The sequence below is a fragment of the Chrysemys picta genome, chromosome 10, assembly GCF_011386835.1.
Source record: "Chrysemys picta bellii isolate R12L10 chromosome 10, ASM1138683v2, whole genome shotgun sequence".
NCBI lineage: Eukaryota > Metazoa > Chordata > Testudines > Emydidae > Chrysemys > Chrysemys picta.
This window is the reverse complement of record NC_088800.1, coordinates 57260222-57281954: the sequence shown is the minus strand read 5'-3', so window position 1 is coordinate 57281954 and position 21733 is coordinate 57260222. Positions and strand designations below refer to the sequence as shown.

Genomic DNA, 21733 nt, shown 5'->3' with positions numbered 1-21733 from the left:
TGACACCTGACTGTGGACTCCAGCTCTGACCACTAGGTCTGGCTGTTCCTGACCTGGGCTTGACACATATCCTATAACTGGGGGGATAAGGGGCGGGAGCAGGAACAGCTGGCACAGAGCCTGCTATGCTGACTTGACATCACCAAGGAGTTCCCCATCACCACTGCTATCCTCACCTGACTCATTTCAGCAATTTTCCAGCTGCCCTGCCCTGCACCTTTCAGAAGTTCCAAGGCTGTTAAAATACCACCAGTGAAATTCTGCTGATCGGTGAATTTGGTTTTGTTTAAGAAAGAAATTGAAAATGTAAGCTAGTAATCCATCGCTGGACATCTGGAGTGATCAGATACCAGTGTGATGATAGCCGGCTAGCTAGATTTTCAAAAATCAAAAGGCAATTGTAGATCTGACTTGGACTGAGATATGGTCCATTACAGATTTGTTTTTTTCTTTATTCTTTGCCCTTGCCAATGTCATGCTGTGATAAACAAACTAATGTTTACAATCCAGATTCAGTTCATTCTGAGTAAGCAGGCTATAGGTAAAGGTGAACAATCCCGTTATGATGGTTTGCTTAATGGCCTGGAAATTGAATTGGTGGATAAGCCTGAAGTTTAATCTTTTACATTTAATGGCAAGGCAAGAAGTCACATTAATCCTTCTTTTTGCATCATACTTTTGGCAATGTTGAATGATATGCAGCTGCTGCGTGTGAATGAATTACTCTCACTGAAACTGGACCTGATATTGACTAAAGGAAACTTTCTTGATGACAAGTTTGTTTCTCCTCTCTGCCTGCTGTGAGCCCTGGGGTGAGATAAATGTTTTTGCAAATAATTATTACTGAAAACATGAAATTAAAACAACAGCTCAGATTTTGTTCTTCTAATGACTGGAAGCCGGACTGGTATCTGAAGCAGAGAGTATGTGAGTATAGGGATAAAAGAGGTCCTTTGCTAGCAATGGTTTATAATAAAATCTTTGCATCCAGGCTAATCCCTCAGATTAGGGATGCAGAAACTCATGTCTGCTCCCATCCCATAGAGATTAACGAAATATTTTCTAAATATTACATTGCTCTGTATAAGTTACTGCAGGCACAAGCCCAGGATTTCATTCAGTTTTGCCTTGACTTGGGGCCCTGTCAAGGGTCCTTCCCACTCTGAACTTTAGGGTACAGATGTGGGGGCCTGCATGAAAACTTCTAAGCTTAACTACCAGCTTAGATCTGATCCGCTGCCACCATTCCCAATGTGCTAATTCCCTTCCCTGGGTAACCTTGAGAGACTCTTCACCAATTCCCTGGTGAATACAGATCCAAACCCCTTGGATCTTAAAACAAGGAGAAATTAACCATCCCCCGTCCTTTCTCCAACCAACTCCTGGTGGATCAAGATCCAACCCCCTTGGATCTAAAAACAAGGAAAAATCAATCAGGTTCTTAAAAAGAAGGCTTTTAATTAAAGAAAAAGGTAAAAATCATCTCTGTAAAATCAGGATGGAAAATAACTTTACAGGGTAATCAAACTTAAAGAGCCCAGAGGACCCCCCTCTAGTCTTAGGTTCAAAGTTACAGCAAACAGAGGTAAACACCCTAGCAAAAGGTACATTTACAAGTTGAGAAAACAAAGATAAAACTAACACGCCTTGCCTGGCTGTACTTACAAGTTTGAAATATGAGAGACTTGTTCAGAAAGATTTGGAGAGCCTGGATTGATATCTGGTCCCTCTTAGTCCCAAGAGTGACCTCCCACCAAAACAAAGAGCACAAACAAAAGCCTTCCCCCCACCAAGATTTGAAAGTATCTTTTCCCCTTATTGGTCCTTTGGGTCAGGTGTCAGCCAGGTTACCTGAGCTTCTTAACCCTTTACAGGTAAAAGGATTTTGGAGTCTCTGGCCAGGAGGGATTTTATAGTATTGTACACAGGAGGGCTGTTGCCCTTCCCTTTATAGTTATGACAGGCCCTTACAGCAGTTCCTATGGAGCAGTCTGAAGGCTTGAGAATCCCGTTTTTGGATAGTGAGAATAGAGACACCATTTGTTGACTGCACGGGAGACCTGACATTTGTGAAGTCCTTTGAAAAACCCATAGTGTGGGGAAGCTGCTATTATTGGTTTTGTAGCTGTAGCCTCAGAACCTTATCAAAGACCAGGGCCCCATTTGACAGATGCTGTGCAGATAAATAACAAGGAGAGTCCTGTTGGACCAACAAATTTATCTTAATTGTGATTTTTAAGTGTAAAAAAAGTTACACTGATATAATTTAAGGACAGTGTTATGATCATGCCTTGTAAACTGGTTTTCCTTCTTTTCTGGTGTTTGATGCTGTGCTTGCCATGGTACTAAGCCAACTGACGTCTCTATATCCCAACCCCCGAACCTTGTTTCAAACTGTTTAATATTGGACAGTGATAGGCTCGTGTTAACACCTTTGACTCTCTGGGCCCATACAGTCTATCTAAATGAATACAACATTTTTGGCCTCCCTGGGTGGGCCTAAAGGGTTAATACATATGTCACACTGTCCAATCACCACAGGTGGTGCCTCCTCCTGGTTGCTCTGGAGATCAGCTCTTTCCAGTCTGAGGTGCCATTCTGCTGCTTGCAGCACGCTCTGTTACCACTCTCTCTCATTCTCTACCACTCAGGGCACTCCCTCTTCTTGACTTGGCCCTCCGGCCAGGTCACTATGTGTATTCTCCCCTTCCAGGGTGTCAAAGTCTTTCCTTACTGGCAGTCTTCCCATTCACTGCCCCTTTGATGCCACTTCTCCAGTGGCTGGCAGAGGAACCTGGGCCTGCCCTCTCATCTGGGTTTCAGCTCAGGGGTCCACTAGTCAGCAGCCAAGGTCTGTTCCTTCCTGGACCTTACTGCCTTTTCCCTGAGCCTTTCCTTACCTTCTGGCTCTCCCTGACTTCTCAGGGTTTGCCAGCCCCACAACTCCCTCCTCCCAGGGAGTAACTGTAGGCTACTGGCCTCTATAGCCCCAAACACACCTCCCTTCTCATAGGAAGTGACTGCAGACTATTTCCCTGCAGCCCCTTTCTGCTCTCAGTTCCCTGGCTTTATAGAAGCCTCACCTGTTCCCACAGAGGTGATCTCTCCCTAATTAGGGCTTTCCCGTCAGTCTTAATTCTCCTAGCTTGTAGCCTAATAGGTTAATTGGCCTATCTGTCCTCTATTAACCCCTCCAGGGCAAGTGTGGGGTGAACACCCCATCACACCTTGTATCTTGACGAGCCAACAAACAAGTTTGTTTTTAAATCCTTAAATGTGTTGATCTTGTTTGGAATGAGCATGCAAAGCAAACCATTAATATTTTTGCTTTTAATAGTAATAACAGTAAAAGTTATTGTTTTTTAACCTTTCACAAATGCTTTGTTTCAGATCTTTTTTTATTCCTGTAAATTTGTCTTTTCTATAATTGGCAATAACTTTAATGGTTTAATGTAAAGGTATTTTTAAGAAACAGCAGAAGTGGTAAAAATAAAGTGTTAAAGGTTAAGTTGCTAAAGCAGATTTTTACTGCAATCACATCTTGGGTAACCTCCACCCCTTGTTAACAAATTGCCAGGTCAATGTTGATAAATGCAAAGTAATGCACATTGGAAAACATAATCCCAACTGTACATATAAATGATGGGGTCTAAATTAGCTGTTACCACTCAAGAAAGAGATCTTGGTGTCACTGTGGATAGTTCTCTGAAAACATCCAGTCAATGTGCAGCGGCAGTCAAAACAGGGGTCGGCAATGTGTCCATACACGGACACAAGTGTCCATTGTAAAAATGTTGAGGTCTGTCGGGGGCACTCATGGCCACCTCAGGCGGCTCCCTATCCCTGCTGTTGCTGGCGGAGGCGTGGCCCAGGCGGCTCTGCAGGCTGTCTCCGTCACCCCTCCCCGAGCGCTGGGGGCGGAGGCACAGCTCGGGCTCGGGGAGGTTACTGACCTGTCACACGTGGGATTTGGGTAAGGGGGGGGGAAGGGCAGAGGGGTGAGCGCTCTAACTCATCGTCGCCTGGAGGGGATCAGTGTGTGTGGGGCTGGCTGTGTGTGGCTGGCACGGCATGGGGAGGGATGGGCAAGGAGGGGAGTGTGCTGCCTAGGGGCCTCGGGGTGAGAGAGAAGCGGGCGGTAGGGTTCTCTGGTTTCACTCCTTGCCTGGCCCTGAGAGGTGGCGTGTGTAGGCAGGGGAAGGAGGCTCCGTGCAGAGAGGAGTCCCGCTCCCAGCCAGTCCTGCAGGGGGAATCGGCAAGAGACGCTCACACAAGCACATGGCTAGCTAGGTTACTGGTTTTTTCAATGTTGAAAATTATGTGCGCTATTTTACGGGTTGAATGACATAACTCCCCGCTAATGTCCGTCACTAAGTCCAGTAATTTTGTCAAGTGTCTGTCGCGCAACATGTTGGTGCTTACACCTGAGTCAAAAAAGTGAACATAGTGTTGGGAATCATTAGGAAAGGGATAGATAATAAGACAGAAAATATCATATTGCCTCTATATAAATCCATGGTATGCCCATATCTTGAATATTGCGTGCAAATGTGGTCGCCCCATCTCAAAAAAGATATATTGGAATTGGAAAAGGTTCAGAAAAGGGCAACAAAAATGATTAGGGGTATGGAACGGCTGCCATATAAGGAGAGATTAATAAGACTGGGACTTTTCAGCTTGGAAAAGAGATGAATAAGGGGGGTTATGATAGAGGTCTATAAAATCATGACTGGTGTGGAGAAAGTAGATAAGGAAGTGTTATTTACCCCTTCTCATAACACAAGAACTAGGGGTCAACAAATGAAATTAATAGGCAGCAGGTTTAAAACAAACAAAAGGAAGTATTTCTTCACACCACGCACAATCAGTCTGTGAAACTCTTTGCCAGAGGATGTCGTGAAGGCCAAGACTATAACAGGGTTCCAAAATGAACTAGATCCATTCATGGAGTATAGGTCCACCAATGGCTATTAGCTAGGATGGGAGGGGATGGTGTCCCTAGCCTTTGTTTGCCAGAAGCTGGGAATGGGCGACAGGGGATGGATCACTTGATGATTACCTGTTCTGTTCATTCCCTCTGGGGCACCTGGCATTGGCCAGTGTCAGAAGACAGGATACTGGGCTAGATGGACCTTTGGTCTGACCCAGTATGGCCGTTCTTATGTTCTTAATTCAGGGCATCTAATGAATTGACTGTAAATTAAATTTCAAATCACCTGAACCAAGGGCTGTTGCAACAATAAACCTTTTTGTGATTGTTTGATTTGCAATTTCTTCTTTGTTGTGGTGGTGGTGTTGCAATGTGGGGTGGTTTTGTTTTTGATGTAAATGATATTTGTTGTTGTTCTGTACATGAGAGACAGCACGGTGCTAATGAGCCCCTTAATGGGCTAAATTGGCTCAAGCCCACAATGGCCACGTTGTTCTCACAAATGTTTGTGGTGAAACAGGTGGGCAGGATATGGCATAGACTAAAAATGCCTACAAATTTTCACCGCCTTTGGGTTTTGCAAATGGCTCATGAATGCAAAAATGGTTCCAATGAACATAATTTTGTTGCTTCTTTTTGAAGGAGGCAACACACTTGGGTGAAAATGCCATTGTTCTCCAAGTAAGCACTAAGTGCATAAAATTTTCACGGTGTGTGTAAATCTACAGCTTTAACTATGTAAATGGCAAAAAGAAGGGAGAAGTTTTTGGCATCTTAACCATTCTAGGCACACAGCTAAAGAAGCAATAAGAGAGGGTTTGTTTTTAAACATCTTACATACATATAACACCAGCAGTTTGGGGTTTGTTTTAGCTACAAATGAATTAAATTGTTCTGCACTTTGATAACATCTCTAAGGTTTAATTGTAATTTTTGTAACATCTAATCAAATAAAATCTATAAATCCCCATTTTGGAATAAGAAATTTGAAAACCTAAAAATATAGCCAAATACCTTTTCCGTTTTTCTATGCTTAAAATAAGCAAGGTTTCTGTTTTTGTAATAGTAATTTCATGAACCAGTGGCCAATCCTGGATGGAATTGGTTCATGAAGGAGAGGGATTATATTGTAATAATGGGGCCAACAAATTTTCCCTTATAGTAAGTGCAACTATCAAAAATAAGTGAAAGTTTGTGAACTGTCACAATAACTTATAACAATACATGTTGATGGGATGAGGTGCAAAAGTGAGGCAGAAAGGCTGAATTAGTAGAAACAAAAACACATCCTGGTATAACTCTAATAAGATCATGCCTGGTAAACAAGAGAAGTGTGGGACTGGAAATCAATGGACCAAAATTGGTGTGTCAGAAATTAGGTCTAATTGGTGACCAAAATAATGGGCTATTTCACCCATCTCTATCCTTTGGGAGGTCCTTAAAAGAAAAGATTTGGGGAAGGGGGGGGGGAAGGAGAAGAAGCTGTTTGCAAACAACTGTTGGAGTGAGCTTTGCCCATCATAGCCGCCAATCCCACCATCTTCTGGGACCTTGGGCTCTACTGTGACATTGCTGGGCCTTCATCGTCCTAATCCTGAGATCAGACCAGGCTAAAGAGTGGGACCCAGATGATATCACCACTTCCACCAGCTCTGGCTAAATTCCAAACCCCACTTGGGATGTGAGATTTTGTCATCCCAACACCCCCTCCCCCCAATTCATCTTTTTCCTTCCCCATGTCATTTTCGTCTCTTTCCTATCTCTCTTCTTAAGCCTTCTGTTGGTAAGAATCTGGCTTAGCTGGCCAAGACAATATTTTGCAACACGGCTGAAGCCTGTGGCCAAAGAGGCAGCTAAAAGTAATGCCCTAAACAGCCTGACGCTGGTACAGGTTTGCCAGGTCTGAGTGGCTGATCAGACCACGCACGATGTCTGTGTTTCTCCAGCAATGAGATTGCAAGTGAGAGTCAACACCAGAGACAGAAGTTGCGTTTTCTTTCTTTGCTGTTCTTTTCTCTCCCCTCTTGTGTGTGATTGTCTTGTTTTGTCTTCCAGGCAATGGGACTGGACCAGCGACAACAGCTCCAGCCCATCTCAACTAACTCCTTCTCTGTTTCCCACAAAAGGGCAATGATTGAAGACTGTCAAACAAGGGTTTGTTTCCTTCTAATGACTCGCCAGCTAAGGGGAAAGGGAACCTCGCGTAAGATTACAATGAAAGCCTAATACTTTACATTTCAAATGCTTGAACTGTTTTTCCTTCTTTTCTGCATGTTTACTAAAAGGCTAAACGAATATTTAATGATGTGTTTGCCATGATACTAGGCAGAGGTATCTGTATACTGAATCTTGTTTAATACTGTTTAATGTTGGACAGTGACAGGGTCTTGTTAACACCTGTGGGCCCATATATGGAACAATCTACCAAGGTCGTGATGGATTCTCCTTCACTGACAATTTTTAACTCACGATTGGATATTTTTCTAAAAGAGCTGCTCTGGGAATTATTGTGGGGCAGTTCTCTGGCCTGTTATACAGGAGGTCAGACTAGATGATCACAATGGTCCCTTCTGGCCTTGGAATCTATGAATGCCATCTAAATTAATGCAACAGTCCCCACAACACGTTGCTCACAATCTAGAGTTGGGGTGGGTGGAGGAGACAAGATAACAATAGTGTAAACCATGTGTAACAGAGAACCCAAGGTCCAGCTGGTCCCTGACCTACCCAGTATCTGATGGGAGGGACCTTTAAGCATCATGGCAGAGATAGGTTTCAAAGAGAGATTTAAAGGCAAAATGGCATGATACTACCACTGACATATCATGAAATAATGTAAACTTATAAAAAGGCCAAAATAAATTCTAAATGAAATTTTGAAATTCAAAATTTTTTTTTGAAAGCTAAACAAAAATCCTGAAAACTTGCAAAAGGAAAATGTTTTAAAATGAATTCTCTGCTTGTTTCAAAATAATGATTTTCTTGGGAATTTTTTGTTGCAATAGAGACATTTTTCAATTTTTTTTAACTTAGATGAAAACCAGCACTGTCCATCGAAAAAACATTTAGATGGAAAATTTCTAACCAGCTCTAGTGAGGCCTCCCCAACTCCTGTGTTGGCTAAGACCCCAGGCACTTGCTCAGTCGCAGCTGCGGAGGGAATGCTGCAGTTAATGCTGCTGACATAGTTCCTGCCTGAGCAGTGTCTGGTGTCATGGAGCACAGCCAGTCCCCTGCTCTACGCCCTCCCATGGAGCCCTCTCTGTAAAGACATGCTGGTGCTCAGGCTCCCAAAAGTTCCCTCTGCCTGTGGCTACAGTGGAGACAATCCAAGGCTATGACAGTGTCCAAAGGAGCTGAGGAACTTTGCACTGGGTGTAACACAGTGATGGTTGTAGCTGTTGTACCCTATTTAAAAACCTTTATTTTGTTGGCTCCCTGTGCAGAAGGGGAGCGCATATATTGCAGAGGGCCCAGTCACTCATTACTGTAGAAATGCCCATGGGTTAGGGTTCTGAGAAGGGTTCTGGGCGGTTTCCTTGGCAATGTTTTCCAAAATCACCCGGCCTTGGGGAGGGAATGTGGAAAGTTGCTTCCCCCACTGTGAAGCACATAGTGGGTCCACCGCAAACTCCAAGAGGGCCCAGCTCCAAGAGTTTAATACCTTTTCCTGCATGACATTGGGACATTTTGCAAGTTAGACTGTTAATAAGAAATTAATGTATCATTTTTAATGGTGCCCGGCTGGCTCAGAGGAGAATGGGCAGCATTTCTATGGCTGATCATTCAGAAATGCAGAGCTTATTTGGATGCTAGTATCCATTACTCCAGGCCTATTTTGAAAGCAGTTTTAATAGACGTATTTCAGTACTATCCACTGTCATGTTACTCAGCAGCTATACTCCGGTTACCTAGCCTTGCAAAATACAACACTCAACTCTACCAATGTCTGTAGTATCTGAGCACCTCACAAACATTAATGACAATGTCTTCAACACCCCAGTGGAGAGGGAAATATTATCTTCACTTCACCAATGAAGAACTGAAGTACAGTGCAACTTGACATAAATAAGTGGTATAAATTAGGGAAGCTTTTTAACAAGCGCCTTACCAATAATTGTCATTCTGTTAAACTCCAGTTCTCCAAGACCTTCAGAGGGCTTGTCTGCACAGTGATTTAATGCGCGACAAGCCAGCGAGTGATTCTACAGTGCACTAGCATGCTATGCACTCACTGCTCATGTGGGCTCTGCCATTGCACACTAAAAGACAGAATGTTTAGTGTGTAGTAGCAGGGTTCACATGATCAGTTAGTGTGCAGCACGCTAGTGAAATGTAGATACACACCCTAGTTTGTCACACACTAAATCGCCATGTATACAAGCTATCACATTTTGCTAAAATTTCAGCTCCACTGATGGTAGCAGTAGTGGGAACAATAGTGTAGACAAGATGTGGCCACCGGCCACAGAGACATGCTTTGAGCCAATGAAGACAACAGTGCTCAAAATGCCAGTGGCTGCCCAGAGCACTGTACACACTCATTCTCACCATTTTTACCACCAGTAGAGCTGAACCAGTGCACAGTCCAACAGTTCTTGGATTACTCACTTTCCTAACATTATTCTATATGGTTTCTTTTGGGTTGCAGCTATACTAGCAAACTTTGTCATCATAATTCACAATCGGTGCAGCTCCACTAGGTAGCTAAGGCAGAATCTCAACTATTCTTAGGACTCAGGCATTTGTACAACCATGTCTAAGTCTCATCTACACTACAGCTTCCACCATTGCTATCATAGTGAGCTGCTATAGTCATGAATTGTGGCTACTAATTTTTTCTAGTGTAAACTAGGCTTTACTGACGATGGTGCAGACCTGGAACCCAAAACATTAGCCCTTCACTACTGTAACAGTCCTCACCTGGACCCACAATATCCCAAATCTACTCCAGTCCTGACTGGCAGCACTCCCTTTTGTTGCCAGGGGGGTCTTGAGCAGAAAGGGCCAAGAAAGGAAAATTTGACAACTGCTTTATGATGTGGACAAATGCCTTCTAGGAACCAAGAGGAGACTTCCATTTACAGTATTCCTAATCAGGATCTTAACCCTGCTCTGTTGAAGAGACTTTACCTTTTATCTCCTGGCTGCTACAATAAGACTTTTTCATGGTAATAGCCAGCACGTCAATATTTCCATATAATAGCATTTTAATGATATTGAAATAGAGATATAAATCTATTTTATATTTAGAGGAAGTAAAAAGTTATTTTTGTCTTAAATACAAAATGTTATATATAGCTGCAATATCAATACACAGAAATCGGGGAAGCACATTTCATTTCATTTGTGCTTTACAACTCAGCAAACAACATTGACCAGGACAAAGAATAAAATATATTTTTATAAGCAAATATACAAGCTATCAGGTTCTCAGATGGTCCTGATGTAGCCTAGAATTGGCAGCAATGAATTCAGTTGCTGTATCAGGAATTGCAGTGGTAAGTCTCTGCTTTATGGTTAAAATAGCATCTGGCTAAAAGAAATGTGTCTTATGGTATTTCAGTGTCTCACCTCTACGGTGAACACTGGGAACTCTCTGCCTGGGAAAAGGAAGAATCTTTTCTATGGAAAAGAGATGTATAGGTTATAATCAGCTACAAGTTTTAAGTGAAAATGACACTTACATAACTGCATCCTGCAACACAGTCATTTTTTTCATCACATTTTTAGTTGCATAACACCAAACTTACTTTACAATATATCCGAACTCTTCAGGTTTAGATCCAGAAATATAATCCATTTATATATGGAACACAAGTTACCTACCAGAGGGAAAGCACTTGGTTTGCCAGGATGGGTGTGGTATGTTGATGACAATAGATCTGTTTTGTGCACTATATGGCATGCGTTGCTACAGCCTCTTTATACACAATCCAGTATATAACCATGTGTGTGTAAAAGAGAAGAGGAGAGGAGTGTTCTGGCTGCAGGGTTATGAAGTATGTGTAAGGAGGTAATGGTCCAGCTGCACATTTTTTTGCTATTTTCACAATAGTGAAATTAATGCACATTTATCATTATTTCAAATCCTTTCATTGCAAAAATGAGAATTGAGCAATTTGCTAAAACTTTACTGATCACGAACTGATGGAAACCCTGCTTCCTGACCTGAATTTTTAAAAGGCAATTCCCATGCCATCATTGATACCTCTGTCAATTGGAGGAATGAGGGAAAAGGAGCTTCCGTGGCAGGGCCAGCTCCGGGCACCAGCTTGCCAGGTGCTTGGGGCGGCCACTCCAGAGAGGGGCGGCACATCCAGCTATTCAGTGGCAATTCGGCGGATGGTCCCTCACTCCAGCTCAGAGCGAAGGACCTCCCGCCGAATTGCCGCCACAGATCGCGATCGTGGCTTTTTTTTTTTTTTGCGCCACTTGGGGCGGCAAAAACCCTGGAGCCGGCCCTGTTCCATGGGCATCAAAAGCAATATTACTTCCTGCCTCTAACAGCACTACTCCTGAAGTACAGGGGCTTTTCTCCTGAAGTACAGTTTTTCCTAATATGTACATTTTCCAGTGGATTATATACAAATTGCCTGAACTGGAACAGAAATGATTTAGGGGCTCAAAGGGCTTTGTGGCCGACCAGCAGTTTAAAACTTGAGGGTTTAGGACTGAAATACAACTCTGAAGTTCTTTTCTCAGATGACCTCCTGAGGTCCCTTCCAACCCTGATATTCTATGATTCTACAATACTGCTTCCCCAAAGCTATGTGTACACATCAGGAGTGGACTCCAGTTTTAGCATTAAGGTTCTTACTCAAAAGCAGGTCCACTTAGGTAGAGATAGGTAGAAGTTAACAGTGACTTTACTTACACTGTTTACTGGTTTGCCAGTTAACAGAGAAGGAAAATACAGACAGTATAGGTGCTGACATAATAAGAAACACTATCAGCGTATACTTAAAATTTCATTTCTAAAGCACTTCCTCCATCAAATGAAACTTCCCATCATTAGACAGTAAAGATTTCAGGCCTTTCGGTGGTGGTTCGGGAGTGTCAAGTGGCAAACATCTGCCACATGGTTGATTTGCATTCAGAAGTGCCAGATGGTAGGCATCTCAGCTGGGTGGGCTCGGGACATCCACTTCATAACCCCTCAGTGTCTTTTCCTCCTCAGCATTCCTTTATCACGTATGCAGGTTTTTGGACGTAAAGCTGTTGGGACAGAAAAGTGTGTTGTTTTAAGACCAATAATACATATTAACCGTGAAGTCACGAGTTAAACCAGGAGACAAGAATCAATTCCATTTTCCACCCAAGACAGAAAGCTATACCTTTCCTCCTTGGTACTGAGCCCCAAAGAAAGAGAACCCTCTCCACTATAAGAGTGATTAACAATTGGATCAAACTCCTAAGGGAATGGGTGGATTCTCCATCCCTTGAGATCTTCAGATCCAGACTGGATGCCTTTCTGAAAAACATGCTTTAGCCAAACACAAGTTACTGGGCTCCTACAGGGGTAACAGTAAAATGTAATGGCCTGTAACATACAAAGAGGTCAGACTAGATGATCTCATGATCCCTTCTGGTATTAAACACTTTGAATCTATGAAACCTTTTCTACAGTGAAAGAGGAGGGCAACTCTAAAAGAAAAATAAGCTAGAATCTAGCATGGCTCCTGACTGAACCAGAATGATCTGATGTGGAAGTTGTACATCATTCTATTTCTGAATGAAAGCTAGAAGAGCTACATATGCACAAGTACAAGTTTCTATTCTGGAGGAGATAGTTGAGAGGTTCAGATAGGGTGACCAGATGTCCTGATTTTATAGGGACTGTCCCGATTTGGGGGTCTTTTTCTTATATAGGCTCCTACTACCCCCCAACCCCTGTCCCAATTTTTCACACTTGCTGTCTGGTCACCCTAGGTTCAGATAGAAGCTAAATCTGCTATGAGTTATAGCTGAATCGGACAGGTCACATAGGGAGGCACCACCTATGAGAGACATGGCAGGATGGCATGATAAATGGGATGGATGTGGAAGAAGGGGAAGGAAAGTGGAAGAACATGGCAATATGGTAAGGAAGAAGAGCATCATTCAATCTCAATGCTAGCAATATACATTTCATCTTTGAAAAGTAGGGGATGACCCGAATGAGAAGAGACCAAGGATGGACAGCAGTCTAACCAGCTAACTAAAGGCAAGTCCTGCATGGGAGCAGCTCAGAAGCAGCAGCAGGTGATCCTCACTCCTCAGTTGGGTTGATAGTGAAGAATGAGACCTAGACCATCTCTGACCCAGACACAGGGTGCTATCATGACCACCCAGTGCTGGCACAAGAGATGCGACAAGAAGTCAAAGTGTAACTGTTCTGTACAGGACACGGTGACACCTGGATTCCTTCTTCTTCAGCACTGATCTTGCAGGTCAACACAGAATTTAGGTAACACATAACAGAGGAAACAATGGGAAAAGGATTGGGTGCAGGTGCTGGAAAACTAGCTCTGAATCCAATTGATTGCATGATATGGACATTTTTAATCCCTATATTGTAGGTGTGGTTGAGGCAAAATTTCTTTCTCTTAGGGTCTGAGTTGTGGGCAATATGAGAAACCTGGACTCCTCAGAGTCAGGAACCAGGGTGTGGGAGGTCAGGTTCAATGGCTGAAGGCGTAAGTGGTTGGGCCTGAGAAGTCAAGCTAGAGTCAGTAGTCGGAGTCCAGAGCCATGGGTCACATCAAGGTCAATAGCCAGGGACTGGAGCCTAGGGTTGAGCCAGGGTCAATAGCCAAGAATCGTAGCCAAGGATCAAGCCGGAGTCAATAGCCAGAAAACAGGGGGCAGGGCAAGGAGGTAAGAATAATGCTGGATCTGTTTCAACAGCAAGTCAGGGATCTGCCTTGTTCCACAGACAACTTCCTGATACTCCCTCCAGCTTAAATAGTATGTCTGGGTCAATCAGAGGTCATAGTAGGGGCTGCCAGTCATCTTTACCATGGTCAGCACTTCCAACAGTGGCTGGTCTCCCAGAATGTATGGTGCATTCATGATGGCTCTGCCGTGGCAGCATGGAAGTGCTGGGGTCAAGTCCCATGAACCTTCATATCATGCCCCACCTCCTTCAGGGGTGCCCCTGGGGTATTGTAGGACCAGATTGTCAAGGTGATATTTGTGAAACTCTTGTACAAGTCTAGGGATGTGAACATTACCAGCAGGCTCCTAGGAGCACTCTCTGGGACCACAACCTTCCCAGCCTATGAGGTACCACAACTGACCCCACTTCAATCCAGAGTCCAGTATGGCCTGGCCCTTGAACTGGAGAGGGAAGTGGATGTGTTCGGTCAGGGAACAGGCTTTCAGTGTATGGTTTCAAGAGAGAAACAAGGAAGATCAGGTGCAATTTGAGGGACTAGGTAAGCGGAGTTTCAAAGTGACAGAGCTGATTTTCTGACAAATCTGGTAGTTTCCAAGGTACCGGTGGTCTAGTTTGCGAGATGGCCTGTTCATGGTGAGATTCTTAGCAGATAAGCAGACCTTCTTGTGTACTGAAAAGACTGGCCCCTTCTGTCTCTGGCTGTCTGTGTACCCTGTGTAGTTCTTCTTAGCATCCTCAAAGTGTCCCCTTCGTCTTTCTTTTATGCGGTGGATTCATTGAACCAAGTCAGTAGGTGGTGGGTTCAGGGAGGCTACTGGTAGTGCAGGAGGAAATGGGTGAATCCATCGTTAGCACAAAAAAAAAAAGAGCTTTTCCCTGTGGAGGCACGGTCGGTGTTGTATGCAAATTCAGCATATAGTACGAGGGTCTCTTGGCTGTAATTAAGAAAGGACTGTAAATATTGCGCAAGTACTTAATTCATCCTCTCCATCAAGCCATCCGTCTGCAGGTGGTATGCTGAGGAGGCATAAGCGTGGATGTTTAGTAGCCTGAGGGTTTCGTGTCAGAGGCAGGAGAGCCCAGGGAGGCAGAGGATATTTGTTACTAAGAGCTGAGCCATCATCTGAGCTGACGGTATGTGGGCACAGGAGAGGAAGTGTGCCATCTTGGTCAATTGATCTACAACTGTTAGTACTACTGTGTGGCCATCTGATTTGGGGAGTTCTACGATGGAATCATGGCACTGGCTGTCCATGGTTGGGGCAGAGTCTCCAGAGGCATGAGGGTGCCAAGAGGTTTGGTGTGCAGCATCTTGGTGCAAGTGCATAAGTCACATGAGTCAACATGAGCCTGAATTTCAACCCACATCCAGGGCCACTAAAAGGAGCGGGAGGCTAGGCAGTAGATTTTGAGGCATCTGAAGTGCCTTGCTAAGGGGCTGCCTTGACTCAAATATAGTACCTACAACTATATATGGGGCAGAACATATATGGGGTGTGATAAACCCAGGCCAGTTGGGTACAGCAGAGTAGTAGAAGGCAGATATACTGGCCACTGGATAAGCAGTTTTCTGTTCCCTGACTGACCAGAGTGGGGTCTGCTCCAGGCTAGGGTGGACACATGACTCCAATTAGCCTGAAAAGAGTCAGGCGAGGCCGTTAAGCTAATGTGAACACCTCACTCTAATTAAGGCCCCTCTGATACTGTAAAAGAGCTCACTCTGGTCAGGCTGGGGGAAGGAAAAGGCAGCCAGAGGAAAGGAGTGTGGCTGAAGGTCTAGGTAATGAAGATACCCTCAAGCCACTGGGATGGGAGCCCTAAGGTAAGGGTGAAGAAGGTGTTGAGAGATAGAAGCAGGGGAGCTGTGGGGAGTGGCCCAGGGAAGTGTAGCAGCTCTGGCGGTGAAAGGTCGCCTGCCAACAGCTGCTGTCACTAGGGTCCCTGGACCAGAACCCGGAGTAGAGGGCTGGCCCAGGTTCCCCCCAACCCGCCACTACAGAAACACCCTCCTGGGAGGGGAAGTCAGACCCCTGTCAGAACAGGAGGCTAAACTGTTCTTGAATAAGCCTGTAGGTACAACAGAGACTGTGGGAGTTCTCTCACCAATCTCCTTGCTGGCTTATGATGAAACGGGCTCAGTAGACTGTAACCCTGCCCCTATAAGCAGAGTCAGGATGAGCTCTACCCTGACATCTGGTGGTGAATTATGGCGAGTGTGGAAAAGAACTCCAGGGGCTGATCTTGTTTGCATAGGCACACCCACCCGCATGGCATGAAACAACAGCAACTGAAAGTGGTTACTTTGGCTGGTGTGGGATCCCCAGTTTCTTTGTTATTGGGGCAGGAAGAATAAAGTTTTGTTACCCTGATTCTGTGAATCAAGGCCAGTGGAACTGTTGTATGACAGAAGGACTGAGTGAGTCCTTCACCATTACCTAAGTAGCACTTGCTTGATAAGGGGCATGGGTTACAAAACCCAGTGAATTGAGAGAGGATGTGGACAGGTATTTGTATCTGATGGTATGGGTCCCCTCTGAGTAAGGTTACCATATTTAACAAATTAAAAAGAGGACCCTCCACGGGGCCCTGGCCCCGCCCATTTCCCACCCCCAGTCCTGCCCCAACTCTGCCCCTTCCCCGCCCCAACCCCGCCCTAACTCCACCCCCTCCCACTCCCAGCCACGTGGAAAGGGCTGCCCGAGCGCTACCGGCTTCACGGTTTGCTGGGCAGCCCCCAGACCCTGCGCTTCCCCAGCGCAGCTGGAGCCCGGGAGGGGAAGCGCCCAGCCGGGGGCGCAGGGTCTGGAGGCTGTCCGGCAAACCGTGAAGCCGGTAGCGCTCGGGCTTCGGGCAGCCCCTATGCCTCCGGCTGCCCAAAGCCCGTAGCGCTCGGTTCTTAAACAGAGCCGAAGAGTCAGGGGAGGAGCAGAGCCGCCGCGGGAGGGGAAGTGCCCGGCCGGCATTTCCCCCCCGGACGGGGGTTTGATTGCCGAAAAGCCGGACATGTCCGGGAAAAACCGGATGTATGGTAACCCTATCTCTGAGGGCTTGAAACACCAATTGCACCACCTCCTCTCTCCACTGTTGAATGTAAGAGCTAACTTTGATTCCATTAGGAGTCTAGTTACAGGCTGCTGAGCTGAATTCACTTTGGGCCAATGGTGCAGCAGCACTAGGGCTCCCCTACTCTGAGCTGAAATCACACAAGAGTTAAAGTTATTAAGTGGGGGAGCCTGAAGCTATATTGCTAAGCAGCTGGCGGAGCAATTTGTGGGGATGACTGGAGGAGCAGCGAGCGGCGCTGAGCCTTGCGGGGATGGTTGGAGTGGCCCAAGGAACGGCAAGTGGAGCTGTTTGCGGGGACTGCTGGAGTGGCTCACAGGTCACAGTGCGGAGCAGCTTGTAGAGCAGAGCGGTTCGTGGGATAGCAGGAAGTGGACTGGCTCGTGGTGAAGGCTGCGGCGGAACCCCACGGAGAGACGGCCGGCCTCGGATCACATAAGGTGCCCCTTAACACCCTGCGTGCCCCCCTTTTACTCTGGGGCTGCACTGACCAGGGACAGAAACTTTGGGGGTTGTTGGACTTTTGGGACTTTGGGTGGTTGCTGGACCCAAGAGACTTTGGGGGTGTTGGACTTTGGGGACTCTGGGTGATTTTTGGGTTGCTGGATTCAAGAACCAAAGGGAAAGGACATAGCCCAATTTGCTGCGGTAGGTTTTTTTTTGCTCATGGTTTGTGTTATGAATCCTGTTTGTGGTGTTTTTCCAATTTAATGCTGATGTCGTTTACCTCATGTTATTAAAAAATTTCTGCTACACTCAGACTCCGTCCTTGCGAGAGGGGAAGTATTGCCTCTTAGAGGCACCCAGGGGGTGGCATGTAATTGTCCCAGTTCACTGGGTGGGGCTCGAGCCGGTTTTGCATTGTGTTATTGAAACGGAACCCCTAGATACAGAATCCGTCCCTTGTTGCTGCCAACTTAGATGGGCAGAAGGGTAACACCCCTATAGAGAGAAGGGCTACGTGGCGGGGCCCCGACAGGGATGACTAACAAAAAAAAAACATGTAAAGAAAAGCCTTTCATTTCTTCCATGTATTATTTACTTTCCATAACTATATAAATAGTAAAATTATATATTATGTACATTGCATCATATATGCTGTTTATCGGTTATTAATGAGCACCGTTTCAAATGTGTGGATCCCCGCTACTCCCTGGGGGTGTGCTAGGGTGACCAGATGTCCCGATTTTATAGGGACAGTCCTGATTTTGGGGTCTTTTTCTTATATAGGATCCTATTATCCCCACCCCCGTCCCGATTTTTTACACTTGCTGGCTGGTCACCCTAGTGGTGTGCACATGTGTGGGTCCCAGCTGCTCCCTGCCCCCCTCATTGAAGCAGGTGTGCAGAGTTACTGCCCTGGGAACTGCAGGGCACCAGTGGACATGGAGCTGCCTGGAGGCAGGGCAGGGGCTGACTGGAAGTAGGGTCTGGCTGCGGGCAGGGCAAGGGGTGCGGGGCTGGTTGGAGACAGCGGGGCGTGGGGCGGGCTGGCTGGCTTCAGGCAGGGCCGCAGGGGGGTGCGGCAGGGGTTGGCAGGGCTGGAGACAGAGGAGTGCAGGACTGGCTGGCTTCAGGCAGGGGTGTGTGGCAGGGGTTGGCTGGAGATAGGGCAGGAGGTGCAGGGCTGTCTGCAGGCAGGGCAGGGGGTGCAGGGCTGGTGCAGGCAGGGCAGGGGGTCCAGGCTGGTGTGGGCAGGGGTGTGTGTGGGGCTGGCTGGCTTCGGGCAGGGCCGCAGGGGTTGGCTGGAGACAGGGCAGAGGGTGCGGCAGGGGGTGGCTGTGGGCAGGGGTGCGGCAGGGCTGGCTGCAGGCAGGGCGGGGGGGCGGGGCTGGTGTGGGCAGGACAGGGGTGCAGGGCTGGTGCAGGCAGGACATGGACAGGGGGTGCAGGGCTGGTGCGGGCAGGACAGGGGGTGCAGGGCTGGTGTGGGCAGGGGGTGTGGGGCTGGAGGCAGGGCAGTGGGGGCAGCAGTGGCTGGCTGTGGGCAGGGCTGGCTGGAGACAGGGGCTGGCTGCGGGCAGGGCAGGGGGTGCGGGGCTGGTGCGGGCAGAGGGTGCAGCAGAGGGAGCTGGATCCCCAGCCCTTTAAATAGCCCCCGAACCCCCCGCTCAACAATTTTCTACAACTGGGTCCCCAGAAAAAAAGTTTAAAAACCATTGGCCTAGATGAAGGGGTCCTGCTGTCATGCTGGGGCAGGAGGAGCTTGAACTAGAAGGTTTGCCCTCACAGGATGGGGTGGTGGTGGCGGCAGGGAAGGGAGGTATATTTACTGGAACTTCCCCACTTTCTATACTTTTGGTGATTGTATATCTGCCAAAAAGCGTGCCTGTTATTCATTCTGTGTCTGCGGAAAGTGGGCAAAAGGTTCTCGTAAAGAAATGAAACTCACCTGGGTCAGCAGCAATCTGCTTCTGTTTGGAGTTTGTAACAATTTGATTTTCGTTCATCATTCGTACATCCTGATCCTCTACACGATTGCTGCAAAGATGAAAAGCAGACCAATAGCAGGGAGAATCAATAGTCCATAGATACCACTGCAGCTATGGGGAAGCACACTGCAATGTGTTACCTAAACCACTGTGAGGCTGTACCACTGACACCACTGCCTTCTGTGAGTCACAGTCCGGAAGGGTGAGGCTTCACCCTCATATAGCCCACAGCTATAAACCTAAGAACCTAAAGTTATTCCTCACAATTGTATTTGTTGGCAGGGGTGCTCTCAAACGCACATTCCAACTGCTACTACCACATCCACTTTGCAGCCTATTCCGACCTTCTCTAGATGCAAAATCTGACCATCTGAACCAAAATCTGTTTTTAAATCAACTTCATTAAATCAGTGCCATGTACCCATGTAGACACTCTTAAATCAGTTTGCAACCATCCTAAATTTATTTAGCTTAATTTGGTAATTTACTGAATTAAGCTAAATTGATATAAAAGAGTTATAAACCAATTTCATACATTTATAGATTTCAAGGCCAGAAGGGACCATTATGATCACCTAGTCTGGCCTCCTGCATCATACAGGCCAGATAAGTTTACCCAGTGATTCCTGCATCAGGACCATAACTTCTGGTTGAACTAAAAAATATCTTCTAGAAACACATCAATTTTTGATTTAAAGACTGTACGCAATGGAGAATCAAACCTGTGGTAAGTTGAAAATGTTTTCTTTCTTTCCAGTTTAAGTGTGTCCATATGGGAGTGGTTTATTTAAAAGTTTATTTTAGTTAAACCAATGCAACATTTGTGTGTAGACTGCAGACAGACTGTCTGTTCCTTTATGAGCAGGAATCAATAGCTTCAAAATCTAATCAAATTTAAATGCTATTAAATACAGAAAAAATGTCAACTGATTAATAACTACTGATTCCTTCTGGCCTTAAAAAAAAAATAGAAAAGCTATTTCTAATAGCTATTTATCCTAAAACAGGATCCATCTAGGAAGTAAAGACAAGAAGAAAATGATTCACATCATGTGAGACACTTTTTCAAAGAACCCACAGATCAGCCAAGGTTGGAAGTTCTTCTCCCAAAGAACAGAAATTAAAATGGCTAAATGGGAGTACTGTTAATCGCCCAGGCAAGACTCTCTCATGATCTGCATATGGATAAAACCTCTTTCTCCCTCCCAACCTACCTAAAAAGAATTCCAATTTACATGCAAGAGTGACACCTTCCTATCCTATGCAAAGTGGCCCATTGCACATTGTGAATGGATCAAGAGGTGAATGGGGAAGCTGCAAGTTAAGCAAACTAGAGATGACTGGCTGTAAGACTGAAGGTCAAATTGGGCAAACTACCCCAAGAAAATCAAAGCCACATGTTTTCACCCGAAATTATAAATTATATATTGCTTTCCTTGTAAATCAAATATGCCCTGGATAATCTTTCACCCCAAATTAGAAGCTACAAGTTTGTTTGCCTTGTGAGCCAGATTTATCTCCTTCAATCTATATCTATATATATCCTTCTTGTTCTACTGTCAGTCTTAAATAATGTGAAATGCTTATGTACAACTAAAGAATGCATTGAGTATGTCCTCCAGATTTAGAAGATGAGAAGGGATTTTGTTGATTTTCATTGTAAATAACTGGTGCACTCTAGAAGTAATAGGAATTGTCTGGCACAAGGAAGAAGGAATGTTGAAAGATATAACTTTGGGATAGTAAGAGAAATTGCTAAAAGGGGTGGATCCCAATTGATAGTAGGGGCTAATAACGAAATACAATCCTTGAAATGAATTGAACATATAAAGGCTTCCGATAAGAAAAGGATTGAAGAAATTTGTGTACACCTACACTATGGGATACCTATGGAAGCAGCAGAAAAATGGAGAGCTGAAATCGGAGCATTCACTTGGCACATGTTCAATAGAAATCAGAGGGTGGCCCCTCCAACCAGCCTTGAAATTAGAGTATATAAAATTGAGGTCACCACGTGCAAATGGAGAGTTGACTGAACCGAATAAGAAGCTGCAGAATCCTAAGCGTGACTGATGCCCAGACCAACTGGGTGGAAAGGACTCTCCCCGATCCCAGGTTAAGTGGATATGATGAAGTGATGAGATTTCATTTTGAAGACTGTATTTCCCCTTCTAATCTTTAATATAAATAACTGTAAGTTATCTTGCCTAGTCTACACCTTCTAGTGAGACCTAAAGTAACTGTATTTTAGATTTTAATTCCTTTGCATGTCCAAGCAAATTGGCCTATGAGAGATAAAAAACAATAACTTTAAGCAATTGCTTTTGACATGCTAAACTTTTCACTGTTGGACCAATCCATTCAAACTGTAGTAACCACACTCTTAAAAGTGCCTTAAAGACAAGTTCATCCTTGGAATGTGATAAA

The 21733-nt window shown here is 45.4% G+C and overlaps 1 protein-coding gene across 13 annotated transcripts in view; it reads right to left on the bottom strand.

The window, feature by feature from the left end:
- Window positions 1-11344: 11344 nt before the first annotated feature.
- KATNIP (katanin interacting protein) overlaps window positions 11345-21733 on the bottom strand; it is a 198444-nt gene continuing 188055 nt past the window's right edge. For all 13 annotated transcript variants that reach the window (XM_065559886.1, XM_008162544.4, XM_065559885.1 and 10 more), the window contains 2 exons: window positions 19267-19355; window positions 11345-12148 (listed from right to left, as the gene is read on the bottom strand). In XM_065559886.1, coding sequence (XP_065415958.1) covers window positions 12090-12148; window positions 19267-19355 — 148 coding nt within the window. In that variant the 3' untranslated portion in view covers window positions 11345-12089. The remainder of the gene's footprint in view (window positions 12149-19266; window positions 19356-21733) is intronic.